At 47.3% G+C, this 15,728-nt stretch overlaps 2 protein-coding genes across 3 annotated transcripts in view; both read right to left on the reverse strand.

The window, feature by feature from the left end:
• The window catches only part of TTC28 (tetratricopeptide repeat domain 28), a gene marked incomplete at its 5' end in the record, with an annotated part of 138,037 nt that extends 136,945 nt beyond the window's left edge, over window positions 1-1,092 (reverse strand). Inside the window, 2 exon segments of the mRNA XM_081175323.1 lie at window positions 908-1,057; window positions 1,060-1,092. Of these exon segments, the coding sequence (XP_081031449.1) occupies window positions 908-1,057; window positions 1,060-1,092 (183 nt within the window).
• A 199-nt stretch (window positions 1,093-1,291) lies between these two features.
• Window positions 1,292-15,728, reverse strand: CHEK2 (checkpoint kinase 2). Of its 2 annotated transcripts, none has more exons than XM_081175339.1 (14): window positions 15,242-15,728; window positions 14,049-14,173; window positions 13,180-13,327; window positions 10,893-10,986; window positions 10,479-10,587; window positions 9,632-9,685; window positions 8,576-8,637; window positions 7,862-7,961; window positions 6,286-6,372; window positions 5,718-5,881; window positions 5,210-5,325; window positions 3,951-4,036; window positions 2,690-2,770; window positions 1,292-1,469 (listed from the first exon to the last, which is right to left on the reverse strand). In XM_081175339.1, the coding sequence occupies exons 1-14, from the start codon at window positions 15,507-15,509 to the stop codon at window positions 1,386-1,388; spliced, it is 1,578 nt and encodes a 525-aa protein (XP_081031465.1). In that variant the 5' UTR covers window positions 15,510-15,728; the 3' UTR covers window positions 1,292-1,385. The 2 variants fall into 2 exon arrangements, with proteins under 2 accessions (XP_081031465.1, XP_081031464.1); XM_081175338.1 differs by having other exon boundaries at window positions 9,632-9,688; window positions 15,242-15,539.

A 15,728-nucleotide genomic window follows, 5' to 3' on the forward strand; every position in this document is an offset into this window, starting at 1 on the left:
GAGCAGCCACCCCCAGGGAGCAAGGCCTGAGCAGCACAACAGCTCTGGGAGTGTTGGGTGTGCTCTCATGGGGCAAGCATAGCTGAAACTGTGCAACTTGGATGCCTCCAGTGTGTGTGTGTGTACTCATGCACACCTATATTAAGGAGCAGATGAGTGAAAAGCCTTTCTCTGGCACAGGAGCTGGAAGTGCATTACCAAAGTGGGCAGTACTGAAGGAGATGAGCCCACGACCTGGTTTGGCACAAGGCAGCTTCCTGGATCTGGAAACTGGCCTGCTCAACTCAGTTACACCAGGAGCTGCCTCAGCCAACCTGGAGCTCTCCAGATGTTTTGGACTACAACTCCCATCCTGCAAGGGAAAGGCAAGGCAAGGAAACGGAAAGAAGGCAGGCCAGAAGGGGAGGGGAGAGAGATCTATACCCATCTGTATAAAAATTGCACAAACACTGGAAGTGGGGGCGCTTTTTATACTCCAGGGCGCTAACAAACAAGCCCGCCTCACAGTGTGCCACTATCACCCAACCCTCCAACTTGCCTCGGCGCACACGCGTCAAGTTGGCTTAGTTTCGCCAAGCTGTCCGAGCGCCCTTACCCCGGCGCGCCAGAGAGGCGCGGGCCGCCCCGGGCGGGAGGCAGCCCCGAAGGAGCGGCCAGGGCGCGAGGGGCGGCGGCGGTCCCCGGGGCGCGCTCGCCTCCCGGCAGGGGCTGCCCCCAGGCACGTCGGGGCTACCGAAGGGGCGGCGCCCGCCCGGCCGCTTCCCACCTCCACAGCCCCATCCAGCCGGGACGTGGCGCTGGGCGCGGCAAGAAATCGCCGCCTGCCCGGACGACCCCCTCCTCTCCCAGCGCCCGAATCCGCCCCCCGCTTGGTCGCCCCGTCCCTCCAGCTTCGCCCGGCGCTCACCCCGGCTAGAAGGGGCCCGCGAGGATCCCGCTCGCCGCCGCCTCCTCGGCGCCAGCGCCTGAAGCTCCGCGGCGCCTCGGGCTCCATGGCGGCCCCGCTTCGGCTCACCGCGGCGGCTGCGACGCCCCCTCGGCCCGCCGGCCGCCCCGCGCCCGCCCCGCCGGCGGCGGCGGCATCGGCGCCATCTTCGGGCTGTGCGCTGCTCCGCCCCGCTGGGGGGGCCGGGGGCCGGCCGCGCCCCTCCTCCGCTCCCTCCAACTGCAGGCGAAAAGTTGCAGAAAGTCCCGGGCAGGACAGGGACCGACGCGCGCGTCGGAAGGGATCGCTTACACTCGGCCCCCTTCCCCAGTGGGAGTTTTTCCACAATTAACCAGGTCACGCTAGTCTTAGAAAGCTTTTTATTTACCAAAATATTCATGTACTACAATTTAAAAGAACTTCATAAACTTATAAAATTTTCTTTTTTAAAAAACAGCCCTTAAGAAGCCATCTTCACTTTTTGCACCTTGGAGGGACCAGCCTGCTCCTGCGAGTGGCGCCGTTTCCTCCTGCTGGTGGGTGGCTGAAAAAGAAAGGAGGAGGATTAACCTGTGGAACCACCTGCTGCAAGGCCATGGAAGGGTGCAGCAGTGCTCCAGACACTCCCTGGTGCCTAAGAAAGCCCCTTGTATGATTGGAGAAAACATGGTTTGCTGTCCACAAGGCAAACCAGCAACCACGGATTGAAGTGGGTTTGCAAACCATGGATTGCTGCCAACTGTGGCTGGGCATGGGGCCTGAACTGGCACAACCCATCATTATAGGCACCACTCTGCCTCCAGAAGCGACTGCATTATCTAGAAGAGGAGGATCAAATGAAACAGAGAGAAAGCAGACTAGCCGCTCTGAAAGAGACACCGCCTATCAAATATTCCACAATACAGTGGTGCCTCGCAAGACGAAATTAATTCGTTCCGCAAGTTTTTTCGTCTAGCGAATTTTTCGTCTTGCGAAGCACGGTGTCAGGAAAGTTTTGGAAAAGCTTCAAAAATCACCAAAGTCTTCAAAAACCTCAAAAAAGGCTACCACACCGCGTTCTACGAGTTGCTCCTCGAAGTCAAGTCGCAACTGTATTAACGGTGTTAAGAAAAAGGAAACAAACTTGCAAGACGTTTTCGTCTTGCGAAGCAAGCCCATAGTGAAATTCGTCTTGCGAAGCAGCTCAAAAAACGCAAAACCCTTTCGTCTAGCGAGTTTTTCGTCTTGCGAGGCATTCGTCTTGCGGGACACCACTGTACTTGGAGGACTTTTAGCCTCAGTGAGAAGTCCATTCCCCACCCCCTTGGAAAAGTTGCTTCAGTTTATTCCATCTCATATCTGGTGACCATTTTATGTTGCTGCCATAGAGATTTGGCTGGTTTTAGCATACGGTTGTAGGACTCTGTTCTACTTCTTGAAATGCCAGTTGTATTTGTGCCTTCATGGGTAGTCAATGCACTCCTGTAATACAAAGCCATTATACTGCACTATTTTTGTTTGGGGCTACCACCCCCCTCACTCTTCATCTTCCCCCCACAAAGCCCTCCAGTGGTCTATCTACGGCTTCACCTGTCAAAACCCCCACCCAGAGCCTCTGGCCTCCTTACACCATCCAGCAGCGCTCCCAAATGCCTGTGCTTGCTTGAGCACAAGCCAGTGCTGAATTAAGTTATTTTCCCATTTTAAAAAAAGGAAAATCCCCCCAAATGTTTTCTAAAATCAATTCACAAGTTCTTCAAGCAACCCATCATGAGAAATAGATACCAAAGTTGAGGCCTCTGATGCAGGCACCGGCTCCTGAGTTTGAGTGATTAACCGTTGAAAAGTGTGCTTCATATTTTCATCCTGTGGAGAATATGTATTTGCACATATATTTAAAATGAAATCATAGGGTGGCATAATTCTAGCAGTTGATTAACAGTGTGAAGCAGCCAAGAATGAGGCTGGGCCACAAGGCAGGCAATGGGAGGCAAGAATGGGAATGAAAGGGACACAAGGAGCAGACTCCAGCCTCAGGCAGGCAGCATATTCTGGGGTACCTATTGGAGGGCATCAAATTGTCAGTTTATTAATAAATTCCTTCCCCACTACAGTGGGAGGAGTTATTTGGATTTTCTGCCTCAGACACTTTTCGGGTTGCAGACGGACCCCCAGAACTGGAGGGTCCACTATATTTCAGAGAGAGGGAAATATATCTGCAGGACTCAGCAAGCAGAAACCTAAACAAGGTGGAATGCGGTCTTTGGCCTTTGGCCAAAGGTACAAGCCCCTGCCCCTAAGGGGGCCAGACACCCAACTCCCCTTCTCCATTCATATTGCCAAGGCATTATCTTCACTGCCATGGTGTCCCTGTGAAGACTCCACACACTGGCCATTTGCTGTCTTTCATTGACATACAAAAAGCTAAGAACTTGTCCCTCCATCAGCAGGTAAAGAGCTTTTCGCTCCAACAGGCTTTTGGGAACTGACTGCTTTTAGTGAAAGGGCTGGTGCCATGCTGGTTTTATTATAATTATTTGTATGTTTTAAATAGATTTCATTTATGTTTATTCTTTTAATTCTATTAATGTTTAAGTGCTTTTTTAATTATTGACTTTTCTAGGTTTGTAGCAATTATTGCTTTTATCTGTAAGCTGCCTTGGGTCCTGTCAGGGAAAAAGGTGGGGTAGAAATATATTTTTAAAAAATAACAACTTGGAACCTGTATTTGTCCAATACAGACCATTCCATACACTAAAACTGTTGGAGGAGGTCATCCTGGCTGTCACAGCCTGTTCAGGTCTTATCATGCCACAATTTGAAGAAGGGACTTTTCAGTTGTGGCACCCAGCAAATGGAACCACCTCCACTTCAGAATAAGGGCTTTCAATGCTTGTTAAAGACCTGCCTGATATATGGCTGGTCTACTGTAGATTGTGATGCATTTTGTTATGAGGGGCTGCTGAGTAACATCTTCAACAAAACAAACAAACAAAATCATCCTGTCCTGTTCTACCTAGATAGGACAGCTCAGGTGAGCATATACCTGAAGCCAGGGATGTTCTAAAGCCTCTTCTATTTTAAGACGCTTCCGTGGATCCACCACTAGCAATTTCTGCACGAGGTCAAAGGCTGAAACAACAAAGCAAAATGTGCTGTAGTTCAGCAATAACAGAACGAAACCCTCATGGCCCCTCTAGTCCAGCCTGCCACACCTGCTTCTCTGCTTGGAGAAAACATGTGTGGCCCCCACCTGTTCTGGCTCCCTCCCTGTCCTCCTCCTTTGCAAAGGAACAGCTGATACATAAACATTGTAGTTAGTACTCAATGTTTAAGTACCTTACCTATATTCAGAAGAGGCTCCTGCTGTCACAATTTCTAGTGTGGGTTCAGGCCAAAGAAACTCTACATTACTCAAACATAAGCTTCATTTAATTCCAAGGGGATTGCTCTGTGATAAGTATGTACAGGAACAAAGCCTGAATCGGTTAGTCTTACAGGGACCAAAAAGGACTGTTAACAAGGGACCCCATAAATTTCCAAACCCATGGGAAAATATTGTTCCACTCCTACAGCTTACTCACTTCTACATCTTTTTGGAATGCAGAATACCATGGAGGGATATTAAGTGCACTAGGACCCAGAAGACCAGGGTTAAAATGATGTCATGAGCCCTTGCCACAACCCCAAGCAAGAAAGGAAGGAAGTCTGACTGCCGTAGCATCTGCCATTGACATCACCAGTCATGGCACAGTGGCTGAGGAGATGCAGATGCACTTAGTGCCAAGCCATAAGCCAGTAAGATGCTATTCAGAACACACCTGTGTGGTTTTGCTGCCCTTGCTTCCTAAGTGGGAGAGGAAAAAGGTACCTCGCCTCTTTCACCTGTTTGAGGGCCAGGAGGATGCTGTAAGTCTCCTTGGCTCCCTATTGGAAGCCACAGGTAGCCTTCAAGAGACAAGAAGTTCCTTTCAGCGCCATTGTTTAGCCAGGCTTCCCTCTGATGCAAGGAAGAAGACCCCAGCAGTTCAGTTTGTGTCATTTGTTTGAGTCCCAGGCAACATGCCTTGCACTAAGAGCATTGTAGAATTGGAAGGGATCTCGAAGGATATCCCTCCCAACCCCATGCAATGCAGGAATCCTGCCCACAGCTGTCCCTGGGTGGGCTGGAACTACCAACCTTTTGCTTGAGTCACAATGACGCTTAAGTCTTTTAGACAGCTCTCTCATTTAAACAATGCTGGTGCCTCTATGGTCAACAGACACACCTCTGTCCTGAGAAGCAGGGTCACACCAATGCCTTACCCTCCTCTGACACATGCTGCCATATTTCTGCACAGTAGTAGTATTCTCCCTGGGCGATCTGCTCCCTCAGAGACAGACGAGCATTTTTATCAGAGAAGGGTGGATATCCGGAGAGGCTAATCGAGACAAACAAGAAGAAAAACATGGCAGCCCTGCAGCCAAAAACCCACGAGGGGCAGAGGGGCAATGTCTGAAGTGGGAATTGGAGGCTCAACTCCACGGCGACAACAGCACTTGGAAATGCAACCCTCACTCAGCCTTACAGGACTGTTACAAGGTTAACAGGCAACTAAAGCTTGAGCCTACATGTGCAGAAGTCAAACTAACTTTAATGAGCTCACATCCAAGTAAGTCTTGCACAGAATTCAGCCTTAGTTCTCCATGGAAGGGAAAGAGACAAAAATTAAAAATAAAAAGTATTCAAGTCAATGTGTTCAAAATTTCACCCACAAACAGGTACACTTTATGGGAGGACACAAACCTTTGTCAGCCTTCCTGGGTTTCTTACCAAATAAAGAGAATGACTCCCAGACTCCAGCAGTCCACTGAGCGCCCATAACCTCCTGTCTCAGCAAAATTTTGAACTTCGGGAGCAAGATAGTCAGGTGTACCGCATAATGTTTTCATAAGGGATGTTTCTCCAAGAATTTTGGATTGACCAAAATCTGTTATCTTGTACAACAAGAAAAGTAACAAGAATAGATTGATCAAAACTTCAGAAGTCATTTAACCTCCTGCTTGCAATGAAGGTCTGCATGTGTCCCAAACCACCCTGCCTAGGTATGTAAAAAAACTGCTAAATAGTTTCGTCTCCAAAGCAAAACCTTGGAAGGCAAGATTTTGCAGAGGGAGAGACAAAGAGGGCCTGGGAGACCAAGCAGAGTCACAAGGTCTTTCACAAACACACCCTGCACTCATGTCTTAAATATTTCATTCCATGATAACTGAGTGGCATGCACTGGAACGCCATCGACATCAGAGACCTGGGTCAAAGCATCTCGCAGAGCAACTTTGTTTAAAGCACATGATGTGGGTTGAGGAGGGGAGGGCTGAATTCTTAGACATCTCCTGCTCACCTTTATAAGGCAATTTGCCTCAGGAGATGACAACAGCACATTCTCCAGTTTCAGGTCCCGGTGAATAATGCCTTTTTCATGAAGATACTTTGCACAGCGCCAAAAAGAGAAAGAATATTATGCAATTAACAGATTGTTGTGGCTCACACACCTTTGCAAGTGGCATCTCTGCTCCTTTTAGAGTACAATGTCCTGCCTTCCATGCCTAGTCAACCTCCTCACAGGCACAGCCACGAGCCATGAGGTACCACTGTATTGAAATGTGGGGGCTTTGTACATTATTATAATTACTATTGTTTTGCTATGTTATGCTATTGTTTTGCTATGCTACTGTTTTTGCTATGCTGTCTTGCTAACCTTTTAGTGTTCTTTAAGAATGTCAACAAGCTTATAGAAGTGATCCAGCCGGCAAAGTGTACTTGGAATTTCACAAAGCTTTTCACAAAGGACCTCGTCCAAGACTCTGGTTGCTTTTAAACACCTGCTTTAACTGTCTCTTATTGATAATTGTATTTTTAAGTGCTTAAAGGTTTTACTATAATCAAGCAGTATATAAATTTTGTTAAATAATAATATAATATAATATAATATAATATAATATAATAATAAAAAAACTCTTGAGAAAGCTTAGCAGTCGTGGAATAAGACAAAAGGCTCTCTTTCATGGAGAATAAGGTGAGCAATGGCTTCTAGCCCTGAAGGCCATGTTCCACCTCCACAGTCCAAGGCAGGCAGGAAGTGTGGGCTGTTGTGCTGGGGTCATGCTTGGCTTCCCACAGGCATCTGGTTGACTTCTGTGAGAACAGGATGCTGGACTAGATGGTCCACCGGCCTGATCCAGCAAACTGCTCTTATCTTTTCTGTCACTGAGCTGTGGCACTTCCTCAGGGTGCAGAGATGATGAAGAAGAAGAAGAAGAAGAAGAAGAAGAAGAAGAAGAAGAAGAAGAAGAAGAGTTTGGATTTGATATCCCGCCTTTCACTCCCTTTAAGGAGTCTCAAAGTGGCTTACAATCTCCTTTCCCTTCCTCCCCCACAACAAACACTCTGTGAGGTGAGTGGGGCTGAGAGACTTCAGAGAAGTGTGACTAGCCCAAGGTCACCCAGCAGCTGCAGGTGGAGGAGCGGAGACGCGAACCCAGTTACCCAGACTACGTGACTACCGCTCTTAACCAGTACACCACACTGGCTTTCTGTGAATTCTCCAAGTGATGAAGAGAGGTACACTTCTGTTTAGAGACATTGCATGGTCTATGCAGTAAATGTTTCTATGTGCTACATCAGGGGCAGCTAACCTGTAGACTTCCAGGTTGGACTCCCACTTCCCATCATCCCTAGCCAGCCAATAGTCAGGGATGAGGGGAACTGCAATCCAGCAAGGTTAGTTAACCATATTTTGAAGCAGCTACACAACAGCCTTTGCTCATCAGAAGGTTTAACAAAAGAGGCTGTTGCATCCATGTGGTGCAACAAACAAAGCAGACTCCAGATTGTACCAGTGACTACATTAACAGTCATCAAGCCAAGCTCACCCTACATTACCGGGAGACAACCAGTTTTGCAGAGTTAAGGGGTACCTGCACAGCCAAAAGCATTTGATAGAAATAAAGTTTGCACGTTGCTTCACTCAGTCTTGCTGGGCGCAGAACCTTGTCAAATAGCTCTCCACCTTCCATCCTGAAAGACAGAGCAGAGTAAACCCATGTTTGAAGGCAAAATAAAAATGGAAATGGTGTTCATGATGGAAAGTAGCAACTATTTTTCATCACTGGATACAAAATTCTTCAGTGTAGCATGCAAAGATCTAGAATTAGTTTTCCAAGACTAGCCAAACACTAGCAAGGAAGCCAAGGAGAGAGACAGTCTTTGTATGCTGAAATCTCTATGACCAAGGATATCTTCCAAAATGACAAGAAAAATTCTGAAGCAGCCTGGAGCCTAAGAGGCTTGTTTGTGATCAAGAACCTCCTTCATCAAGTGAGCACGGTTGACTCTGAGATGAGAACCTCTACACACAGGGATTATTTTGAGCACTAAACATGGAACAGTCTGAACAACAGCTGAACAAGGAGAAAGAGGGCTGGTTCCCATACAAATCCAGCCCCTGAGAAAGGCTGTCTAGATTGTCCATTCATTCCATCTCCTTAGCTTCTCTTTCCAGCAGTCATCACCTGAGTTTTCTTCTTCTTTAATTATAGCCACACTGAACTGCTCATTTTAGACACTGCCACTCACAGACCTGAGGCACAAAACCGCTCCCTCCACCCCAAAGAGCACAAAGAATAACTTACAATTCCAAAACAATGTAAAAGTCTTCTCCTTCAAAGAAGTCTATTATCTTGATAAGGCAAGGCTGTAGCAAGGAAGGAAAGGAAAACATCCAAACATTTGCTAGGAAAAAGCCGCTCTCAGAGAGAGCAACACCCTCCAAAAGCAGCTCTTTTTTCCTGAAGCCAAAGAACAGCACAGAACTCTCAATTCAAAGGAAAATGCTTACAAATGTGAGGACAAAGGGCAAGAATGACATCTCCACCATAGGACCTAAATATACCGCCACACTCCACTGAGTAAAAAATAAGTGGGAACTGCATTAAACTGTTGCAGCATGGTATGTTGCTGTTCACCATTCCAGCCTGCATTGCCCTCTCCCAAGGTACTTCAAATTAATTTACTTTTCCTCCCTGCCTTTCAACAGTCAGTCAGCCAGCACCATTCCCTGGCCTCAATTCCTCCCACATTTAAGCGATTTCCCCCCTAAGATTTTTGTTGTGCTTCTGAACACCTTTAGGTTCCTCTGAGGCTGAGCACCACAATATTCTGCCTGTTGGGCACAGTGGATTCCATTTTGCAGACATCAGAATCTGCCCCGAGAGAATGGGCTTGCTAGTAGCATATGAAATAAAACAGAACCACTGTCAGGTCTTTAGTAGGGCTGGACAATATATCAATATATCATCCAAAACTAGTTCTAGTCCGTATCATGATATCAGTTTCATAATTTTTGACCTGGCAATATATTGCTAATCATGAGTGTGCGTGTGTGCCATGCAAAAATCACAATGTGGAAGCAACCATGAAGCCAGCCAATGCCTCTACATAGCTCCATCCTAATTTCAGACATTATGATATATCAGTATATTGCAATGTTTAGCTGGTGATATATCACTAAGTTGAAAACCAGCTCCATGCTTATTTCAGACACTGTAACATATCAAGATATCACGATGTTTAGCTGGCGATATATTGTGAAGTTGAAAACCAGATATCACCCAGCCCCAGCCTTTAGTGAGAAGAAGAGGGGAGGTAAAAATAATTTTAAAAGCTGCCTGGTTTAAGGGCCCACTTACATGGTCAATCTTCTTCAGAATCTCCACTTCCGTTTCCACATTAAAAGGCTTGTCCTGCTTTTAGACAATGGAACATCAAAGCGTAAAGGTCACTTGCACAGCTTTAGTATGAGCCCATCTGCTTAGCTTGAGGGTGCTTGACGGTGCAAGAGGACAGCGAAACAGAAGGAAGCTCACACACTGACAGAACATCAAGCCTCCTGCCCTCAGTAAAAGTGCTGAAGACAGCCTGCATTGCTGCAGCAAAAAAAGCAGGAAAGCCAAACATAAGGCACTCGGCTCAGCTGGAAGAAGAGTCCTTGAAATTTCACAGAGTTGTAGAACCGCCTGATTTGTATCAGGGAGATTGTTTTGAGAGATAGAAAAGGAAACTAGGCCAGCCTTCCTCAACCTGGTGCCTTCTAGATGTTTTGGGTAAAGATGCCCATCAGCTAAAGGCAACGCAGCCCTGCTGGCAGAGGCTGATGGGAACTGTAGTCTAAAACATCCACCCTGGGGGAGGCTGAACCAGTCAATACTTTTCTTGAAACAAAAGCTCACATAGGGACAATCAGGTAACTTTACAAATTCCACTAGGGCCACAAACCTCAGCACATGCCACAAAAGTTCCACTGATTCTTCCATGCTATATGTTTAGGACTGAGGTGTGAGTCATTTAAGATTGTGAGTTATCCACAATTTGTTTAGCACAAATAAATTTGCATATATCATCTTAATCAGCAGCAGTCAAAGCAAACAATGTTTAATCATCTACAGAGCACAGGTGACAACCTAAGGTACTTTACAAATAATATTTCCCTCCATCAAAAATTCCCTGCCCAGAGGACAAAAACAAAGAGATACTTACATTCTCCGGCAAAACATCTGCCATAAACCTCCGTTTATTTATTATTTTTATGGCCACTTTCTTACAGGTGTCCCTTTCAAAGGCCAGCTTCACCTCTCCACAGGCACCACTAGCAGAAAAGGAGGCTACTTCAAGGTTAGGGTTCTAACATTTAGATGGTGAAACTGTGAAAGAAATGCTTGCAGTGCCCCAGATTTAAACAGAGATTCAGAGGACAGTCCTCTCCTCTCTCATCCCCTGATATGGGAGCAAAAGGCTGAGGAGGCTGATTCACCTCCACTGAGGGCTACCACTGGAGCCTCACGATGCCCACTCCCCCCCCCCCGGCCCACAGGTGCAACTCTCAGTGGTCTTCCCTAAAGACAGCATTGCAGGAAACTTGTAAGCTAGGCAGGCAGAAAGACTCTAACTTACGTGCCCAGGGTTTTTGATATGATATATTTGTCTGTGAGCTCCTTGGGATACTCCAGCTGATGATCACTTTCCATGAGGTCAGAGAATACAAATACTGGAAAGCGAGAGGAAGGAGAGGAGACCCCAGTCCAATAACTACTATTGCAAGGAAAACATACAACTTTCTTCCTGATCTCCAGTGCTCAGTGTTGTGGCCAAACATAATGGAAGAGATCAGAAGAACAATGTGTTTGTATATGTAACAATGCTAATAATGCTGACAGAATGAGATCCCTTTCCAAATTGCTTTGCTACACACCAGGAAAGCCTGCCTTCACTGCGGAAGGTGGAGGGCAATATGGGAACCCCATAAGCAAGACATGAGGCACAACAACCCTCTTTGGGTCATGATCTCCAGCAGATATTATTACAGTGGTGCCTCACAAGACGAAATTAATCCGTTCCGCAAGTTTCTTCGTCTAGCGTTTTTTTTGTCTTGCGAAGCAACCCTATTAGCGGCTTAGCGGATTAGCGCTATTAGCGGCTATTAAAGGCTTAGCAGCTAAAAGGCTATTAGCGGCTTAGCGGCTTAGAAAAAGGGGGGAGCGGGGAAAAATCGGAACACTTGCAAGACGTTTTCGTCTTGCAAAGCAAGCCCATAGGGAAAATCGTCTTGCGAAGCAGCTCAAAAACGGAAAACCCTTTCGTCTAGCGGGTTTTCCGTCTTGCGAGGCATTCGTCTTGCGGGGCACCACTGTATATTTGAGATAGTACAACCATTATGACTAAAAGCCATTGACAGCCCTGTCCTCAATGCATTTGCTTATTCCCCTTTTAAAACCAGCCAAGCTAATCAACTGCTCCTTTGTATTGGAAGATATACGATGTGGCTGATTAGAGATATACCAGATTATACATTTTCTAAATCAGCCAAATATAAGATTCAAGCATTACACGACTTAAATAGTTTTGAGCAACTACTCAACTCAACCAACCCACTGGGAAAGGGAATCTCTCCCAACTATAGAAAATCCTCACACATAATTTGACTACCCTTTTTCTTCTTATATGTCATAAGTGTACGCGGCGTTGCACTCTCAGTTGTCTCCCAGTTATCCCCTCCCCTATGTATTCTCATTTTATTTTTCTACTTGTATTTTTACATTCATCATTCTTACTGCATTTTGTATGTGCTTATGTCAATAACCATTCTGTATGAAAATGACAATACAGTAATAACAATAAAGTTTCTTATTGAATAAAAATTAAAATAAAATAAAATCCACACACAATTGGCTACTCTTCCTCTCACTTCATTAAGACTAAAATGGGGAAAAGATTTTGAAGAAGAATTAGAGGAACAAATTTGGAATAAACTACCATGTGGATCTATCTCAATTAGAACTCAATAACATGCTTTTAAGATAGCACATTGATGCTACATACAGCTAGATTATACAGAATTAATTATAACACATCCAACTTTTGCTGGTGGGAATGCAACTTACCTGGCTATCTAGTGCACATGTGGTGGTTCTGCCCAAAAAAATTTCCCTTGGGGAAAGTTTTTCAAACAATTAATCAAACAATGGGACAATCACTATTATAAGACCCCAAATTGGCCTTCCTATCTTATTTTACCCCTCAGTTTAAGAACATAACCAATAAAGACCTCATCCTCAATTTATTAACTGCAGCTAGATTAGTGATCACAAAAATATGGGAAAACTGCAAATGCAAATCTTTTTGAAGCCTGGATTTCGCAAATATGTGACATTGTGCTTATGGACAAATTAATTATGTCACAAAAGGAATATCAATAGGCAGGGACTGGACTTATGGAGGGACACTTTCATTGGATTGCCTTTATTAAAAGGTCTAAAACTACAACCATCAGGCGCTGTTTTCATTTCCTTTCTGTACTACTACTAAACTGCTTTCTTTGTATGGGTTTTTTTTCTTACTTGAAATTAAAAATCAGTTAGAAAAACAACAACCATCCAAGCTAGTGTCCATCCCTACATGTTGGGCTAACGAATTTCGTTGTCTACCTGTGCACTACCACACAACAGCTGCAAGTGCGTCACTCTGAACAGCAGCCACTGGGGAACAGGAGTGGAGGGAGATTATCACCCACAGAGAGCGAGGCGTTTCTTCTGATACAGACTGCCTCTTACATTACATTCAGGGTTAATTTTGACACTATTTCATCAAGCTGTGTCACTATAAAACCATGAAGGTTGAAAACTGGATTACACTCACTACCCAAAATGCCCCTGGAAGGCAGGGAGTTTGCAAGGAATCTTACCTTTGTTGTGAGGCAGGGAGAGCGAGATTTCAGCAACATTTGCCAAGGGAAGCTTCTTGCTCTTCCCAAGGAGCTTTCCATTGATGAAAGTCCCATTGGCACTTTGGTCTTCAATATAGGCCACGTGGCAGCTTCCGGGCCCTGGTTCCTTGGAGGAAGGACAGTGAGCTAGGAGAGTCCACTTGGCAGGGTCTCCCTCACAGCAGAATCACAAGCGAGGAAATAGGAAGGATTCCGATGGCCCTTGTGGTCTATTCAACTCTATTATTCTATGATTCTATAGTGCTCTGCTGGTGTTTCCTGCTTGGCAGGGGGTTGGACTCGATGGCCCTTGTGGTCTCTTCCAACTCTATGATTCTATGATTGAAATTCTGCAGAAAGAGCCCCACATAAACCTTGCAAGCCAGAAGGACACACATAGGCGCCGACTCCATGGGGCTTGAGGGGGCCCGAGCCCCCTCAAAAATTCGTTTGGGGGGGCTCTGCCCCCCAATAATCTCTGGCGCCCCTCCAGCAGAGCGCCACCGCCGCCCTCCCCCAGCCCAAAATGCACAGGGTCGGGCTGCATCCATGCCTCCTGCCCTCCCTCCCGAGCAAAAGCTCCACCCAATTTCCGCTCCGGAGCTGATTAATAGGCGCAGCACGCTCTCCCCTATTCACTCACGAGGAGGCGGCGCCACTTTATTTGCATATTCATGAGCTTATTTATTATTCATGAGCTTTCCCGGGCCCCCCCAATATTTTTTATAAGTCCGCGTCCCTGAGGACACACAACCCAGGCACACCCATTCACTGCCACCAGAAAACTTCCTCAAAGTGGAACTTGTTGCCCAGAGCAGAAAGCAAGAAGGAATCTCTGCAGTACTTACTCTGAAGATGCGGAAGTGCCTTTTGCTGTACTGTTTATAGAGCTCTGTCTCAGTCAGATTCAGCTTAGCAAAACTGTAGTCGCAACTTGGGTCTCTGCCAAACCAGTACTCATTTTTCACGCAGTCTAGGGTGGGGAAAAGAAGAGCACAAAACCCAAGTAAGGAAACAGCATGTGGAAAACACACCTGCATCCTCTTGCGGGTCTGAGAAGAGCAAAGGAGGCTCAAGCGTAGTAGGCATCTCCCCATCTGAATCAAAAAGCTTTGAGAGATTAAAACCTACCAGAGATTTATCTGACATGGGTTTATAAACAAGCTCTCCTTTTACTTTTATTCACCAGAAGGGCAATTGCTTGCTGGCATCAAAGACCAGAACGCTATTAACAGAAGGAAAAGGTGATTCCCAGCAAAACCCCAGTCCCTGATAATGAGGAATCATCCAAAAAGAGACAAAGAAGGAAGCAAAACATATAGTGAACTGCTGAAAATAATGAACAGCAGTTCAAATATAGAGGAAGACCAGAATTGCTGCAGTTTGGCCAAGATTGTGAAACATGTAGATGAATTCCCGATACCTTTTCCTTCTAACACAAGGAAACGCCTTAGCGAGTAGCTGGGCTGGGAGCCCATTCCACTACTTGCCTTATTCCCGAGTGCTCATATAAAAGAAAAGGGTACAAGATCACATCCCAGCTGGACAAGCAATATCCCAGTTGGATCTGGTTCTTTTGGAATTCCACAGTGGAGGATGCTGGCTGCACTGAGTTTTCCCACCTGGTGCAGAAGAACACCCTTCTTAGCAAAGGAACAGGCTCTCTGGCTGGCACGGGTGGATCTCCCTTAGAGGAAACGCACCTCTAAAACAGGCATAGGCAAACTCGGCCCTCCAGATGTTTTGGGACTACAACTCCCATCATCCCTAGCTAACAGGACCAGTGGTCAGGGAGTTGTAGTCCCAAAACATCTGGAGGGCCGAGTTCGCCTGTGCCGGCTCTTCCCTCCACCCAGTTGTGATTCTGAAGAGGCAAGAGCAGCGCATTTTCCATAGCGTTTTGCGGGTGCAGCACTATATGCTGTGATGTATTTAAGCAGAGGTTCCTTCGTCTGGTCTGAAGCCCAGGGGAGCCGCTGCTGCTCCTCGCGGGCCACGACGGGGGATGGAGCCGGGGGGAGAGGGCCGCCTGCTCACGCACCGCAGCTGGGGAAGCCCCTGGCCAGGCTGAAGAGGCGGCCCCAGGGCTGCGGCGAGGGCTCCTGCGGGCCGGGCTCCGGGTCCTCGGGGATGGGCGGCAGGTCCTGCGTGGGGAGCGTGTCCAGGGAGCTGAGGGTGCCGGAGCTGGACGACGACTGGCTGGCGCCCGGGGTGCCGCTGGAGCCGCTGGAGCCTTCCGCCGGCGGGCGAGGAGGCGGCGGCGGCGGCGGCGGCGGCTGGGAGTCGCTTCCGGGCTCCTCGTGGGACATGGCGGCTTCCCGGGAGAAGGAGCTGCCGGCCGACGCGGCAGAGCGAGGGGTGCGCCGCCCAGGGCCGCTTTCCTCCGGCCGAGGCCTTCTCCGCAGCGACTCTCCAACCCGGCGGCGCACCTGGCGGCTCCCTCCCGCCTTTTCGGCAGCCCCGCCCCGGAGGCCTACGTCACGAGCCTGAGCCAACCGCGGGCGAGCCGGCGCGCAGGGCCCGCCGGG

This window comes from Podarcis bocagei (assembly GCF_964188305.1).
Source record: "Podarcis bocagei genome assembly, chromosome: 16".
Classification (NCBI taxonomy): Eukaryota; Metazoa; Chordata; class Lepidosauria; order Squamata; family Lacertidae; genus Podarcis; species Podarcis bocagei.